Genomic DNA, 18,358 nt, shown 5'->3' with positions numbered 1-18,358 from the left:
CATTTATATATAGTTGTATTTGTTTGCTACAAGTAAAATAGACACTTAAAGTATAATGATATTATGATGGATAAACAAACATAAGTAGTAAAAAGCGTTTGACTATCTAATTAACAAATTTTGATCTTTGGCTAGGTGCTAGTCTAAATGTGTAGGAAAACATGCATATACTGATTTGACACTACACTAAACCTGGATAATTATTTGGTATGTTTGATTCAACTAAATTCAGCTGTAAGTTAAGTTTGGTGTACTTTATCATGCAACAAAATAAATTTTGTACTTATTCAAACATTGCCCTATCTCAAATTTAAGGGTACATTAAACACTAACTAATCTTTTATTTTATTATAAGAGATAACTAACAAACATATCTCTTTTTACAAGGGGCTTTTTGATGACGTGTTTGTGATTTCTTAAAATAGTAAACTAAGGATAAGAATGCTTAGTCTTAAAGCTTGTACATAACACAATAGTAGTTTTAGCATAAATTTATGTACCTTTTGTGAGACACAAAGGGCGGCCACCTCTGCTTTGAGCAAGTTTGAGAGTTCCATGTGGAGATGCTTCTTTGACAGTAACAACTGAAGTTTCAATTTGCTCACTGACAAGAGAATCCCTCATTGCTAGTTTTCTCATGTTTTCACGAAATGAGAAGCAGTTATGTGATATTCCTTTTCCAAGAACTGACAAGCACTCTGAACATCTTTTTTGGTTTGAAGAAGACTGTGAATGTTCAGAGGAAGTCTCCAGTGGGTGTTTTTCATAAGACTTCAAACGTCCTATTTGACAAATCAGGCAGTCACAGTCCTGTTCCCGAGTTGAAGGTCTGACTTTTATAGTTTCAAATTGAAACATAAGAGGAAGTGAAACGTTCTCACCATTTTTCTTCTTTCCAAGAGCAATCCTGCATGTGTCACAAATCCCTTTTGGAACTCTAGAGTTGGACGGTTACAGATGATTTCAAATTTTACATTTTTGTGATCAGGAATAATACCAAAATCATCCCTCCAAAGGGTTTTTCTGGAGGGCTTCAAAGTAGTTTCTACCAATTTTGGACACGTGTGAAAAGTTCATTAGAAACGTTTAAAGCGTTTAAAATTCAACAAAACATTCGAAAATCAATTGTTGTTTTTGAGATAAATACTTTGAGTTAGAAAATCCCGTTTAAATTTGAAATCAGATTTGTGAAATGGGTGTCCTTACAAATAAAAGATGAGTGAGAACTATGAATGTTAATTCTATAAAAAAAATATTCGATCAGGCTAATGATTTAATGGAAGATGCAAATCAAAATGATAATAGAAAACACAAAAAATAATTTAATTAAATATTAGTTAACCGATTAACATATCCTGAACCTTTGAGTATCATGCAGTGTGTTTATAATATAGGAACTCTAACTCTAGTTATTAAAAAATATATAGATTTTTTTAAAATCTTGTTTGATATTAACTAAAGTAAGAGTTTCTCTATTTATTGACACCTTTTTTGAGCGTGTGGGACACTTCGATCCATTACCGATTTTTTTTTACCTGGGAATAAATGAGCATTTATTTTAAACGAATAGTGTTTGATTTGTGATTTGTTTAACCTGTCCAACTTTCGTTTCCTCTGAAAATGACAATATTTGTTATTTATTAGTTACACAATATCCCACCAAAAAATATGCATGAAGTATCAACTAATTTTTGAAATAATTAACGAAACTAACTGAGATTGTTAAAGATTCTCCAAGGTCTGATTGGTCATACACTGCGACCATTTTCTATAGACGTATGTAAAATTTAGCGGATTTACAGTGTTACAGTGGTAATAAAATTGTTCTAACGGTACTTTAGAATAAGTATATGTAAGAAAACAATAATCCATTATGCATCTAATTATTAACTGTCTAGATTGCATATAGACGCATTAAAGTTTTTACGAGTCATTTCGATATAGTCCAAAATCAGCCTGGTTGTAATGTAGCGATAGTTGAAAAGAAGGAAAATACCAACAAGTTCACAAAACTCAGCCCCGTCGAAAGCACCCATGGTAACATCAAACAAACCGTTTGTTTTTTTTATCCAAACTTGTTCATCATTAAAGAGCAAAGATTTTCTTACGTGTTAAATAATATCTAATGACGTCGTTAAGAAGTTTTTTATCAGTTGATGGGTAGAAATCATTCATGTCAAAAATAAGAAACTTATAAAGGTGTTTTTTAGTAATTAACTCTTAAACCAATCAGTAACATTTTGTGTGCATATCCATTGGTTGAGAGCAAGTTTATGTTTGATATCAGAGTTTATTTTTGAAAGTATAGTTTTACTGATTCTTCTAATTTCATTTTTCGCAGGATTTAGCAATCGGACTGTTGGGTTTTTTTTAAAGTTCTCGCGTGAACTAAGATCGGTATATGATCTTAAACCGGCATTCTACATCTACTTCATAACATTGCATGTAATCGTCTATGTTCTTCTGGACGTTTTTTTTTTTTAAGTTTTGTTTTGTTTAAATTTTAATTTTTCTAATTCTTGTTTTGGGGCTTTCTCATCGAAGTTGCATTTTTTTTGTTCGTAATTTTAAAACTGCATCAACATCAATTTTGAACTTAAAATTTTATAAACTAAAACACCCCAAGTAGGTTTCTTTTGAAGTTGCTGTTGTTGCTGTTTTCTTGGCGCTAGTTTTAAGTCTACCTTGCGGACCAAAGTGTAGACAAAAGCTAATGTATTTTGAAACTGGACATGAATAAGAATTCTCTGCTTTTTTTTCTTTTTAACTTCTACTGTCGTCATTATATTTATAATACTAAAATGAACGAAAGAGGAAGAATATACATTAAGAAATATTGGATAATCCAGTCCGATATTACCAAGATGCAATCGGATAGACCTGACTTTGACGTTGGAGACATAAAAATCCTTTTTGAAAGAAGTCATTTTTTTAATGATTGCAGTGTTATAAGAATTTATTTTTTATGATTTGGAAATGTTTTTTAAATCTCAAAAGGACTGTCAGAAAGCCTTTTTTGATAAATGGGTCAAAAAATTGATTTTCACCAACTTAAATTGGAACTTTTGATTTTTTGTTCATTTGATTATTTGTTTTTTTGTTCTTTAAACGCCTTTTTACATTCTTTGTAGAATTGAAGTTCCCATTTTGACTAATTTAATGGTTTGAAAAAATTTTGCGAAACTGAAAAGTAGGGTTGTTCAAAAGTCTTACAAACTACAGAGTCACTTTTTCTGGTATTAGGATTCTCATCCCGACTAGAAATCAAAGTATTTGTGGTTGTTGTATTTGTAAAATAACTTGCACAGAATGTACGGTTTCTTGTCAGTAAGCTGACAAGCTAAAAAGAATTAAAACTTCATTGCATATAATGCTCTTTCCTGGTTTAGTTACTTTGTAAAATTTCGGAAGAAATTATTGTTAAAACATAAGTTCAAAAAGGTTCTTTTTTGCATGAAAGAAATATTTCATGTTAAAAACTAGCAGTTCAAAAACTGCATGAACAAATATTAAATGGGTTAAACTACAGAATCCATGTTCTGTACAAGAATAACAACACTGGGAATGTTAATATCAAAGTACTGATGTTTAAGACAAGTTTAAAATCAATTGCTTCTCGAATTAAATAAATTTTTATTGTTCTTTGCAGGTTTACCAATCTTGAGTAGAAAGATGCTGGTTCAATTGCAGGACTTGCCGCTGAAAGAGAGCAACAAACTCAAATGATTTGGCACAAAGTGTTTGAGTGCAAACTCAGCAGTGGATTTTTAATGTAAAACGTTTGCACAGCCCCACTACAGTCTTTTAAGATTTTCACCGATGCAAAAATGTAATAATAAATATTAAGCTTTTAAACAAACGAAAATAATAATCAAATAATTAAAAAATTAATTTGTAACGAAATTGAAAGATAAATAAAATGACGATATTTTGCTTTAAAGTTGTTGTTTACTTTATTTTTTATTTTTATTATCTTAACGTTAAAACTAAAAACGCTAAAAAGAATTTTAGAAAATAGAAAATTTAGAATTTTAAAAAAGAAAAGAAAAAACAAACCGATGACTTTAAAAACAATTGTATATCTAGAAAATGTAGACTAAGAAGTTGTCCTGATACAAATCCGTCATATAAATAAGGCACATTTTGTAGTGAGAACTTATTTCTCAGAACATCTTCAAGATGCATTTTGTTTTTGAAGTTCAATTTAGTTAATGATTGAACAAAAAAAAAACTTATGATTTTAGAAGACGTAGTTCTAGGAACAAGACATTGAGGGATCGGGGCAAGGTTAGGTTAGACCCAATAACCCTATGTTTTTACAAGTCATCTTCATTCAATATCATTATCGATAAACTAGAAGTTTGAGTAAGTCCTACGCCTCATTGAGACCTATGATGAACAAAAATATTTCTGTGTACCCCCATAAAAAACTTAAAAACCCCCAATAAAAAAGTGATTCATTTATATTTTCATTTATATTTTATAAATGTTTTCTGATAATAAACCACAAAAATGTCACTGAAGATGTGTTGAAAGGTCTTAGTACATGTTCCTAAGCGTCGTTAACATATACAATGTTTTACATATTGTTATTATATATAAGTTTATAATAAATTATTTCATGCTCTAACTTTACCTATCTATTTACTTATTGCCTAATGTTAGAAACGTTTAAACCTGTTTGCATAAAAACTGCAGCGAAATAAAATTCATTTTGGAATGACCATTTTCATTTCAGAAACTTGAAAAAATTTAGAATATGTACAGCAGTGTAATCCAGATCTCTTTTGGCCATCACTTCACGCAAATCACATGGTTTGGTGCCGAGACATAATTTGGTTAGAAGTATTAAAAATGACTTCATAAAAAAAAAGATTTTTATCTAATCAAAAACCATTTCATTTTTATTTAGTTTCGGTTCAAAAAACGAAAAAACTTTTGATCTTTTGCGAAGTAGAAAAAAAAAAAAAAAAAAAATGTGGCCAGTAAATAGAATTGGACAAAGGTGGCCGAAGAAAACCAACTTATAAAGAGCTAAATTGCTAATCAAATGTAAATACAACTCAGTATTTATATCGAGCCTCTGAACTCTGCTGGGTGGCGTTTTTAAAAAAAGGCTTTTTTGTAATGATTTGAAGCATATAACGATTTAAATAAATACTTGGGTAATTAATGTAGTACCTTTAACATTCAAATTTCACTTATAAAAAGTAAGATCAGGATTGTCAGTAGAAAAAAAAAAAACAATGAAAATTAACTGATTTCTTTTCATTTTCAATATTTTGTTTTCATTTTTTTTTTTTTCAGTTTTTGATTTGAATCTTTTGTGTATTTTTTTCGATTTCTACTATCAGGTAAAAACTCAAAACGTTTTTGAACCAATTTGAAAAAATGGCTGATGAGCTTTTGTCACATGATAAACTATTTTTAATGAAGGAATCCAATAGATGAGTGACTTCATAAATAAAATTGCTTTCATTTAAAACAACACGGCGAATATTTCAGTTAAAATTTGCAATATCAAGTTCATGAGAAAAATAAAAATTTTTTTCTTCATCAAATATAAGCATACAGCTAATAAACATTTTCTAACAATTTAACAAAATAAAATAAAACTGGCGCTGAAAACAAAAACTCACAAAATAGATATTATTGTAAATTTGAAAATTAAAACGAGGCTAACAAAGTGAACTGACAGTAAATCCGTAAACAATCCGCATTTTTTCTTATATATTTTGCAAATGGCAGAAGAAAAGAAAAGCAAAAATTTTCAAATAAAAACTTCTTAAACGTGAAAACTCTTTCCATAAAAAACATTGCTAAAAAAATAGTTTCCATGATAAATCTATTATTATTTAAAAAAATGAGTTCGAAAGAAATTTTTTTTTTTATGTATATTAGAATAAAAAGGAAGGAATGAGGAGCCCAACGTGTGTTTCTCGTGCTTAAAAGACAATAATGAGAGTAACAAAAAGAAAAAAAGATTTCAAATTTTAACATTAATTATGAACCCACGAAATGACAAACATTCTCGACAACTTCCATGCATGAAAGATTTTTCTTGCAATTGTAAAACGTCACACTACTTTTGTGATTAAGGAGCTTCATTCAAGAACACAAACCATTTTAAAAAAATTACTTTCTTCAAATTTATTTAATTGAAACCCAATATTCATTATTTATCACTTAAATAGAAATAAAGCCACAAATAAATAATGCAAACTCTGAAGCATTAAATGTTCATTTCAAGTTGTATAAGAAACAAGCTTTGTTTTAAAAGATATAATTCATGAAACTGACCCGAGTCTTGTTAATTATATTTCAGGTTTTGAAAAAGGTATAAAAAGTAGTGTTGTGACCAAAACTAAAAATTGCAACTAACTTAACTAAAAAAACCGTTACTAAAATTAGTCGACTAACATTTTAGTCTAACTAAAATCAGTCGACTAACTTTTTAGTCTAACAAAAATTAGTCGACTAACTTTTTAGTCTAACTAACTTTAGTCGACTAATTTTTTAGTCTAACTAAAATCAGTCGACTAACTTTTTAGTCTAACTAAATTTAGTCGGCTAACTTTTTAATTTGCAAAAAATATATTGTTACTTTTACCTAAAAAATATTTTTTTAAAATCTTGTTATGTGTAAGTTGTGAAGTGGTTAGAGCGCCATTTTTTATAATAACAAATTGCTGTAAGTTACAATTTGCATCTCCAGGGTATCTTTTCAAGGTCGATTTTCAGAGTTTTTCAAGTTTTTGGAGAAAGGTTTGCGACATATACACCTGGAATTTTGTAATAAAACTTATCTTATTAGTCCCCCGTTATTGTTAAGTACTTGTTTTAAATTTTAATGAAAAGCGGTTCAGTTATGTATTTTTCAATTTCTAATAAAAGTGAATTACAAATTATAAAACAAGTTTGAAATCAATTTATAAAAAAATAAACGGTATCATGTTTTTGAAAGGTGTGTTATGTTCAGAAGCATTTTCGGATTTCCTTTATATAATACCTACAATGATTTTTTGAAGTAATAATACCTAATTTATTTCGTTCTCATAAAAACGTACTCATAAAAATGCAGATATTTACAATGACAACAATAAGATTGAAACAGTTAGGCAATTAATGTTTTTTATTATTTCTATATTGTGTAATTGAACATATATCTTGTTCAACTCTCAATTTTGTTTTTTTTTTTTAATTATTTATAAAATGCTAATAACTAATTATGTATTCGGTATAAAATATTAGCACTAAATTTTGTTTTAGTTGACTAAATTTAGTTGCGCTAAAAAGTTAGTCGACTAAATTTAGTTAGACTAAAAAATTAGTCGACTAAATTTAGTTAGACTAAAAAGTTAGTCGACTAAATTTAGTTAGACTAAAAAGTTAGTCGAATAAATTTAATTAGACTAAAAAGTTAGTCGATTAATTTTAGTTAGACTAAAACTAACCTTAACTCCCACCCCTAATAAAAAGGTTGTTAGTGTTCCTCCGATATTACTATTGTTCTTTTAAAGTTTTTAGCTGCTGACGAATAAAAAACATCTTAACAGAGTATAATGAACGGAGTAATTATTAGTTCATTTTGCAAAAGGTGGTGACAAAAATAAGTTATCAAACGTAGAAGATATAAAAGTGACGCTAAACGCAAATGAAGGTTTTCTTGCCTAAAGCAGCGGGTTATAAGCTAGATTAAATTCATTCATTGGCTCGAGACAACTTACCTAAATTACTTGAATATTTCTATCGTTACCAATAGCCCACAACCTTCCTTCAAAGGAACTGAGGATACTAGTCTTTAAAATTTTTATTGCTTTTTTGGGTGTATTTTTTAACTTTTCATCGACTTCTTTGTCTTTGTCTCTAATTATATTTTGTTGTGGCTGCTCTGTAAGACATGTACCAGTAAAAATCTGCGCGAATATTTTAAAGGATTTTTGTTCAACTATTGTATTTTGATAAAAAGTTTTATATTTTGAAAGTACATAAATTAATTTTCTGAAATTTTACTTCAGTTTGTGAACTTGTGTTCCTGAGAACGCACTTTGCGTTATACCCTTGACATCGGCTTTGGCACGATCTTCAGGCTGAACTTTCTTGGTAGCTGTAATCTATTTACTTTTGAAGTGTTGGATGTTTTTAGCTTTTTTACATTGAAATTCAGTTTTAACTTCAGCTTTTTCACAGTAACGGACTACCCGTATGAGATATTAAAAACGGCAAAAGACGCTTCTTTAGGCATTCTATGATCAATATTTCGGTGTTAATTGTTCCCGTAGTCACAAAATAAGAGCTTTTTTCACCACATTTGCAAATTGCTTGCCAAACTAAACATTTTTTAGCAAACTTTTGCATTCCAATGAATTTATATTTGGAATTCAGTTTCTTTTGATTAATTGCTGAATAATATTTGTGTCCTGGGAGAGATTGGAAATATGCAGCACAATAAGTTTCATCATAAATAACCAAACAAGATTTTTAAGCACGTGATTTTTTATAGAGCAGAACGACAAGTTGCAACATTTTCTTGCTTTTCTTCACGACGTGAAACTTTTTTTTTTTTATAAAATTTGTAGCCACAATTTCTACTCACTCTTTGTATAGTGGAAGCACTTATCTAAAACTTATTTGCTAAAGTTCGAGCAGAAATCTCCGGATTTCTGTCAAAGGCATCTTTCACTTTTTAAACAACATCTCGTCGAACAAATCCGTTTTCTCTTCCACTGTTTGATTTCCTTTTGATTGTACTGATGTCCTTAAATCATTTCACACAACGCTCTTCACTGTTCTCAAAGCAATCTGCAACTCTTTAGCAATTGTTTTGTTTGATAAACCAGGATTTTCAACGAGAAAATGCAAAAATTTTTCTCGCTTCTTATCTCGATTTCATGACATTTCAAGTAAAGCAAATTGTTTTGATGAAAAAGTTGAATAAATTTTGAATAGCACTAATGCAAAGTCATTTTAAAACAATTAGCTATTTAAAATAACGCACGCTTACCGTAAACACCACATCAGAACATGCGCAGATATTTTCAGGTACATATCTTATTTATTATCCGTTTTATAGCTATTTAACATATTATAACTTATTTCAAACTTTACAACTTCTTTTTAAAGTCTCAGATGTTACAAAAATATAATGCACGGTTCCAGACTTCCACCATCTGGAAGTTCCAACTACGAAGCCATTCACAAATGCAGAGTTTTCACGACATGACGAAATCTTCGAAACTATCCGCTAAAACGAAAAAGCAAATGTCCATCGATAAATGGAGCCCGAAGCATAAGTTGAGTTCATATGATATGTACTCCGTCCATTGATCTTCAACGGATCATGGAAGTAGAAGGAACGAACGTTGGTAGCATAAGTTCTAGAAAATTTAGAAAAGTATGAACCTCTAGAAAATAATAATTGTATTATCATATAATGCTGTTAATTTATTTCAAAACTCATTCCTTTTAAAAATCTTAAAAATTTAATTTTTTGAATTTAATAAACAAATGAGAAATAAGAACAAGTTAAAATTTATATTCGATACTTTCCAACTCTTGTGAAGCTTGTAACGAGCAATCTTGTAGGTAAAAATGTTTTCGCTTTATTTGAACGTTCAAATATATCTAGCCATAACTTTGAGTGAGCACATTACTCAATCTCCAACTGTCAGCTCAGTTTGTTTTTAATAAAAATAATTGACCATTTTATGGTTCTTCCAATTTTTATCAAAAAATGAATGAGAAATATGTTTCATATTTGTTCTAAAAGTTAAAAGAAACAAAAACTATAAACCTTTATAACCATAATAGATTAATAATGAAAATTCAAAACAAAATTTAACGCTTTATATTTTGTTTAAAACTTTTCATGAACTTACCAAAGTAAAGAACTCCTTTCTTCATTTGAATTCTTTAAGTCAGAAAGAAATCTTACAAAATATCGTTTCTTTTCATTTTGTAGCCTGCAGATCAAAGACAAAGCTTAAAACACTTTTGTTGAAAATATTTTCAAGACACATACGCCTGTTTCTTTGCAGAGAATGTCAAGAACTAGAAGATCTGTTCGTTAGGACGGTGTCAAACCAGATGTTCAGCATTTAAATGCAATAAAAAACCCCTTTAAGAACTAGATTTTACGGCAGATGTTCGAAATCAGCTCTAATCAATCCAAAAGTATTCGACAAATTTTGAATTTGCTCGGTTGTAAATCCTTTTGCTGAATTTTCTTACAACCATCATCGTGCCGAAGAAGGTAAAGAATGTTCACCGTTCAACTAAATCACAGGAGCATTTGAATTAATGATATGTTCAAAATCAATAGAAAGTAATGATGTTCAAGATCATTAAAAAGAAAATGGGTCAATGAAATTTAACAAACAAAAGACCAAATGAAGTTTAGGAAATGGGCGTTTCAATTACTTCAAAAATCAGTTATGTTAAGTGTTGTGTCAAATATTAATAAAAATTTTCTTTTTTGCTGAAAATTATTAAGGTCAACACAATCCTTTCCTGTCAGTCTGTCCCTCGACTGTGATAGTACCGTAATAGTTTTCGAAAAGTTCTATTTTGAAATGAGATTTTATTTAAATTCAAGGTAAGGAGTAAATTAAGTGAATATATTTCGTGCACATGCGCGGCGCACTCTCCCTTTCTACCTAAATCTTGGTAGGTTGGAAAATATTTGCGCAAAGGGTTTTGTCTTAGGATAGAACAATACGTTTCTGTTTAATAAAGCGCAGGGTAAGGAGAGGGTGTTTTGAAAAAAATAGAAAGTGGTTAACTGTGTTTTTTTGGATTAAGAGGGGCTGCAATGTTTTCCTGGATTTTACTTTGGTGTGGGTTTCCAATTCTCCAAAATTAGGTCCCTAAACAAGTGGAAGGATTTATCTTTAAAGAAATAGGTGATTCTGAGTAGATTTTCTTACTTTTTTGCTCTTATTAACATTTAAATGAAGGATTATATTAGTCCGTTGACGCCAAGAGAAATATTATTTAAAGGCTCTAATGATGAAAAAGGGGTGGGTATTTTTAGAAAGAGAGAAGTTGTTTTTATGATAGTCTACGCCTATGTATAAGAGTCACCAGTAGGTCTGAGTTTTTTTTACATAAAATATTTTGCTGGTTTACTTAGCCACATGTATAAAGATAATTAGTTAATAAAAAACTTCCGAACGCTTTTTTAAATGAAAATTTCTACGCGCCACCAAAGCTCATAAAAGGTTAAATAAAGTTTTATCTGATTCCTACAAATTTTCTTAAATGCATCCAATCTTTGAAATTTCAACCTTTGACATCAAATTGTTTGATTAAGAATGAAATAATTGGAAAAACCTCAGATGTTTCAGAAATATCCAAATATATTATAAAACTACTTCTAAACTAAATCAAGAACAAAACGGTAGATTACAATAGAAACTTATGGAATTGTTATTGCATGTTTTATGAAATAATATTAAAGCTTCGAAGAATTTAATGGATGCAGCATATTCCTTGAACACAGGAAATGCAGAAATTGTAGTTCAGTGAAAGAGGTTATAGAGCCAACTGTCCTATTTCAAAGGATTTGAATAGAAAATCCTTTATCTTTAAAGTGTCTCTACAAAAGTTCACTTTAAGGGATTCATTGTTTTAAGAAAATGTTTAAATTATGAATTGAATATGTTAAGCTTAAAATATTTTCATGTACTCCTTGTATTATATTACTATATGATATACGATTATAAATTACATTATATAATCTGACATCACATTATATTAGTTTTCAATATATTATATTATATTATTGTATATTCCATTATAACATTTTACATTATATATTATATTTAATAAAATTATGCTATATTATATTATTTTATCAACCGAGTAAAGTTTAGTGTTTAAAAAACTCTCTTAACGTTGTACACAAAGAAAGAAAAATCAAACTTATTATTTCTTATTATTATCACTTATTATAATGCATATTCTCAGTCAATAATTTCTATGTCTGCAGACTGATCATTTTCAGAAGTTTTGATGTTTTTTATGTTTTCATGGGTTTTAATATGTTGAATGGTTTTGCTCGCAGTACTTGTTTTAGCAGCTGAGAAGGTGTTTTCATTTTTGACAAGATGATGTTATAGTTATCAGTATATTGTTTGAATCTATTCTCCATTGAATTAGTTAAATCAGTTGTTGTACTCTCCAGGCTAATGAAATTGTCATCAATTTAAGCTTTATTAATGAAATATTTCAAAAACTGTGACTGGGTTATAATATCTGAGACAACAGAATATCTTTCACTCAAGCGAACTGTTGCTTTGTGGAAATTTTTTAGCAAAACGCAAAATTCTCCATTACTCATCTATTCGTTTGCATTGAATGAAGTTTACCATTTTCAAGTGCATATATGGTTAGTGGTTTCCTTTGTTCATAAATTCGTTCTAACATGATAGGTACTATTATACCTTGTTGGAACATTTTGAATAAGTTTGTGGTTAGTAACATTGTTAGCTTCTTGAAGAGCTTTAAGTTTATGGCAGGCTTGGGGAGATGCCCAACAATTGAAAGACAGTTTTCAATGACATTCTTGACTACCGTTTGTTCAAAAATACACTCATTAATTACTAGTTGCAATGTGTGTAAAAAACAAGGCATATTATCATATGGGCTATCTTTAACAGCCTTAACAATACTTGCACCATTTTCACTAGCTATTAAATGACTTTTTTAAAGGTGATATCCTAAATTCAGCCATAATATCATCAATTAATTCAGCAATATTTGCTGCTGTTTGCCTCTCAGGAAATGGAGCTACTCTAAGTATAACAGTTCTCTGATTAAATTATTGTCTAAACAGTGACTTGCATGGCTCATGAGGCTTTCATTTGAACTACTGGTCCATATATCAGTAGTAAAGCTTATGAATTCAGCATTGTGTAATGTAAATTTCACCTTATTCATTACTGTTGAGTGAATTGACGGTTTTACTCTATTGGTACAAAACTTTATTATTTTTTTTGTTAAAGTTCATCTTACATTTAGGTTATAAAATAGAAAACCAGAAGTTTCAAGCTAGAACTGAAAAAAATGGAAGCTTTCAGTAAATTTAAGGAAGAATTTAATTAAATCAAAGTTCAGGGAAAAGTTGAGTCTCATTGTTGACTAGCCCAAAGTAGGTTTTGGTAATAGCAATGATGGAAGCACTTCAAGAAGAGCATTTCAGAACTCTGAGATTTTCTCCGAAATAACAGGGGTTAATATAGAAGTTATAAATAGAATGCACATTGTCCTTATTAAAATGTCATGTGGGTACCATATTGATACTGATCAATTTGAAGTTAACCGTATGGTTAACTTCAAATATGGTTGGTATATAATGCCAGCCAGTGTTAACATAATTCTGATACTTGGTTGCTCCATTTCAAAGCAGTTTGATTTGCCGACTGCTCAATACTCTGAGGAAGCTCAGGAAAGCCTAAATAAGCAACTCCGAAATGCAAGGTTGCACCATACAGCAAAAGTATCAAGAATTAACACTATGAAAGATCAGATGCACTAACTTTTGATAAGATCAGATCCTAAAATCTCAAGCATTTTGTTTGTAAAACACAGGAGGATATCAAGGAAGAACTGTTTTGCCTGCAGAAGTACTGAATTTGTTATTAATTTAAATTGTGAAAAGATTTTAATACACTAATTTGTTTATTTTTGTATTATAAAATGTTTTCGTGTGTGTGTGTGTGTGTGTGTTTGTGTGTGTGTGTGTTTGTTAAACACTCACAACGGGTTTTGTAACGTACTCACGCGCGTTTAACGCGTATCCGAACGTTTGTGTATTGATACAATAATGTTATATTTTAGGTCAATGAAGCTAAATTTTTTTATTTTTTAAAAATAGAATTTACAAATTTTAAAGTCCACTAACGCGCATTTTGACGCGTACATGTGCCTGATACGGGTAATTGGTGCACGTGAAAATAATTTGAAGTTCCTAATTTGAATTCCTTTACCCCAAACACCCCTATTTTGATGCATAGTGTATGTTTATTGTACATGCATTTAATAGTTAGGTCATTTTTGCCGCTTTTAACTTAATCTGGGTCAGTGTACGCCGTGAAAAAATTTTCTTACTGTAAGCAAGGAATTTAAACTAATTATATTTAACACCTGTTTTTTCGGCGTCGCTTTCATGGGGAGGCAAGTTATCTGGATCTGATGATAGTGTTGGATTTTCATTTTCACGTTTGTTTCCTTCTTTGTTTTCAGAATCAACATCGCCAAGACTTTGTGATGGCAAAGCACTTGACTAGCTAGCTAGTATTTTCGAAATATTTTTCTCTTACCACGACCGATTTTAATTTCAAAATTTTAAAACTACGACTAACATCATTTCAATAAACGGAAAAGGAAACAATTCTGAAAACACACAATGATGCATTACGATCGCTTTTGCTGTTTTTGGCTTACATTGCATTTTTTTCAAAACCAATCAGAGTCGAGCATTTCAAATAAAGGGTGAGATGGAGTTATTTTGTCAAACGGATGGCGTGAATTGTATGAAGAAAAATGTTAAATTTTGTTTAACTGCGAAAAGGCGAAGTGAAAATGTGATTATTGCGATATTATGGTTATTAATTTCGGTAATGTTTTTAGAATTATCAATTATTATTTAACAAAATTGACCCTTTTCACAGAATACCCGGCAGAAATGTTAGACCTTTTGGACCAAATGGACCTTTTTCACAGAATACACGACAGAACCGTTCGGGAATTGTTATTTTAACGGGTAATCAGGTTTGGGTACCAAAAGTATCAATAACTTTCGGGTATCGATTATTTAAATTACCCGAAAGATTTTGTCGGGTTGGCTTTGATAATATTCAATTACCTGGTTTTATCGGCGTTATCAAGTAATACCCGTTTGGGTAATCGGTGTGTGATAATATTATTTTTAGCTTTTAACGGTGTCCAATACCCGTTCGGGTCGGATCTTGCTCGGTTCCTATTGAGACCAGACATTTCCTTCGGTTTTAATATCATTATTTTGTTTGTCTTTATAAATTTTAAATAACTTAAGTCAAAAAATGACCAAAAGAATATATTAAAAAAAAAAAAAAGAAAACATATAGGTGAGCACTGGCGGAAGTTCGAAAACATGTGGTGCAAACATGGGAAAAACGCCAGTGGCCGCCGTTTTTTATTTTCGAGAGCTATAGTTCCCTTATTTATTATCGGAGGTCATTCGTTTCAAGGGCATCGTAAACAGCAATCTTCTCTCTATACGATCAAACTTCGAGATCGATAATGAATTAAAAAACGAGTGAGAAAAGAATTCTTATATGGGACTAGGTTGAAAAATCGGCGAACACTTGGTGTTTTACCCTATCAGTCAATAATGATATTAAACAAAATAATGAGACAGTAAAAACTAATAGTAGGCCAACAAAATGTAGAAAAGAAGGTCTTTTGCAAATGAGCCATATTAGTTAGACACAGTGAGCAGTAAAAGCTTTATTCAGAGGGTTTCTTCACTCGACGATTTTCAGAGTTTAACAGCTTTAATCATTTAATTAATATCGATCTAATTTATGAAAAAACCAAACAAAGAAAAAAAAAAAAACGATTTTAGAAGACTTAGTTCTAGGAAGAGGGCAGTTAGGGTTTAAAACGGGATTAGGTTAGCTCTGACTACCGTAACTCTTTGCAAATCATCCTCACTCAACATCATTCTCAACATCCTAAAAAATAGATAGTGCCCACGCCTCTTTGAGAGCTATTTTAACAAAAAAATTTTTTAAAAGTATTTTTTTCAAGGTCATTTTAATTGCTATGGAAACGGCAAGTGTGAATTGATCAAAGTTGCATGAAAAATGAAATCAGTCAACATAAATGATTGGGGTTGAAAACAACTGAAAGTTTTTCGAAACACAACACAAACCTAATATCTTCACAAAAATTTAACTACTTCATTTACAAAAAAAAATTTTTTTTAACAGCCTTCCTCCTTCGGGAATAAAAAATATGTCCACCGTTCGAAGCTTTAAAAAAATCCGCTAGAATTTTGCTTTTCGATTTTCCGAGTTAACATTAAAAACTTTCCGTTCTAAAAAATTCTCGAACCTCGTCTTAAAAACTCGAATATTTTTTTCTTAACTGTTACCATTGACAACAACAAAAAAAACAACCAAATTTTTTTACATTTCCATTATTATTACATTAAATATTTATCATTTTATTATATTTCCGTGATTTTTTTCAGTATTTAAAACACTTCTTTAAGTTTTAACAAACAACAAATATTCGCAACAAAAACTCCAAATAAAAATGAAAATCTTTCCATTTTTTCCACGTTTCAAGTTTTAAAATAAAGTTGTTTTTTTTCCTTTTTAAATTACTTAATATTTCATTTCATAAATAATTCTTGAGTTCATTCAAAAATGAACGGAACTCTTGAATGGTTTCCATGACTTGGTTTCCATAAGTTAAGATAGTAAACTTTAGCGAAAGCGGTAGTGGACTTGAGTCCACAACCGCTTTCGCTAAAGCTTCTTACTTTAAACTCTTCGATGTTATAAAACTTTATTCCACGGTACTTGATCTCCAACCGTTTGAAGTTCGAACCACGGAGCCATTCACGAATGTCGTCGATGAAGTTCGTGTCTTTGTGAAGGTAAAGAATTAATTTTTCAGTGAGTCGAATCCACGGGAGGACAAAACCTTCGAACTCGTTCTTTGATACGAAAGTATCAAAGAACGAGTTCGAAGGTTTGGTACTTATCCGCAAAATTTTAATCTTATTCTTCGGTGTCCATCCATCAGGATGAAATAACGAGACACGACGAACGTTGGTCGAACAATAAGTGAGAAGTTTTTTCTCATCTTCAGATAAAATATATTAGCAATAATTTATTCAACTTGCATCCTGCGTTAAAAAATTTCTCCATGACATATTTCTCATGTGAAACTTCATGAGCAGTTTTTCCATCACGTATCCAAATCTCCCACTCTCGTTCTTCGATTAATCTTTTCTTGCCCTCTGTAATCGACGCCTGCGCTTCAAAGAAACATTCTTGTGATCATCATTATCTGAATAATAATAATAATAGTAATAATAATAATAATAATAATGATAATAATAATAATAATAATAATAATAATAATAATAATAATAATAATAATAATAATAATAATAATAATAATAATAATAATAATAATAATAATAATAATAATAATAATAATAATAATAATAATAATATTAATAATAATAATAATAATAATAACAATGATAATAATAATAATAATATAATAAGAACATATTAATATTATTATTAATATTTATTTATTTGCAACAACAATTATTCAAGAAAACCAAATTGCAAAAATTTGAAAACACAATATCGTGTTTAATAAATATATTACGGATATTATTTTCTTTATAAAAAAGATCAAAACAGTTCAAATAGTCGTAAATCAATTCAAAAAATATTTTTTATTTATCAAATATTTATAAAACAAATAAGTAATTTATGAAATACAAAAAAAAAATATTTATTGAAACTTGTCGTAAGCCGTTTCTAAACTTTGGTTGCGCTTCAACCAATAGAAATACGAAAAACAAATACGCCAATCAGAAGCTTTACCAAAAAAAAAGCGCTCAATTAAAACAGCGCTCAACCTTATTTAAAAACCCCGTGAGATTTTTGATACAAAAATAATTTACTTTCAAACTGCGCTCACAGGGTTGTTTGAAAACTCAACCAGAGAAGGGTTTAGTTGTAATTGAAAACTCGAAAGTCGAATGCGGAACATTAGTTTGCAACAGTTCTCTAAGCTCTGTTTGTCTTGGTACGCTTAAATTATTCTCAGTTCTCCTGAGAATATTTAGAGTAGCGATGGCCAGACTTTTTGGCACGAGAGCCGCTTTCAAATACTTGCGTGAACCGAAGAGCCGCATTAAATATTTCGTTAAGAAAATTTTTCTTCATTCTTTTTCTTAAGATATTTTGCCTCACAAAAAAATTAGAAACTGGTGGCAAAATAAGTGTTGTAAAATACTCCATAAAGTTCAACTTAAATTTTTATGAAAAGAAATAAATCTTTCTAAAGAACTTTTTCTAAAAAACTTTTTGTGTACAAATTTTATGTTTACTACAAGTTTTTATGTCTAAATTTAAAAAAAAAATTCTTTCAATGGCAAAAAACTTTAAACACAGTGTTATAAAATGGGTTCTAACCTTGACTTTCTGACCCGAGAAAACCCTTTTGTGGAATGATAGCCCACAGTACGGGGATCACTTGGATATAAGTATTAAAATCAGATTACAACGTCCTGGCAAGTTATTGACAGGGCCGTACCGAAGGACAAAGACGTGGGTGGGGG

The 18,358-nt window shown here is 29.9% G+C and overlaps 1 protein-coding gene across 9 annotated transcripts in view; it reads right to left on the bottom strand.

Annotated features, from left to right (window-relative positions):
* The window catches only part of LOC149893897 (uncharacterized), a 55,041-nt gene that overhangs the window by 20,488 nt on the left and 16,195 nt on the right, over positions 1-18,358 (bottom strand). For 7 of the 9 annotated variants that reach the window (XM_090076462.1, XM_090076465.1, XM_090076467.1 and 4 more), the window contains one exon: positions 16,743-17,064. In XM_090076462.1, coding sequence (XP_089932588.1) covers positions 17,061-17,064 — 4 coding nt within the window. In that variant the 3' untranslated portion in view covers positions 16,743-17,060. Of the gene's footprint in view, positions 1-16,742; positions 17,065-18,358 lie in introns of those variants that run through there. The other 2 variants (XM_090076468.1, XM_090076464.1) reach the window with 1 other exon arrangement.

Source organism: Hydra viridissima, unplaced genomic scaffold (assembly GCF_058129835.1).
Source record: "Hydra viridissima isolate aposymbiotic clone 2 unplaced genomic scaffold, HvirCarnegie_v1 scaffold_1, whole genome shotgun sequence".
Taxonomy (NCBI): Eukaryota; Metazoa; Cnidaria; class Hydrozoa; order Anthoathecata; family Hydridae; genus Hydra; species Hydra viridissima.
This window is presented reverse-complemented; position numbering and strand designations above follow the sequence as displayed.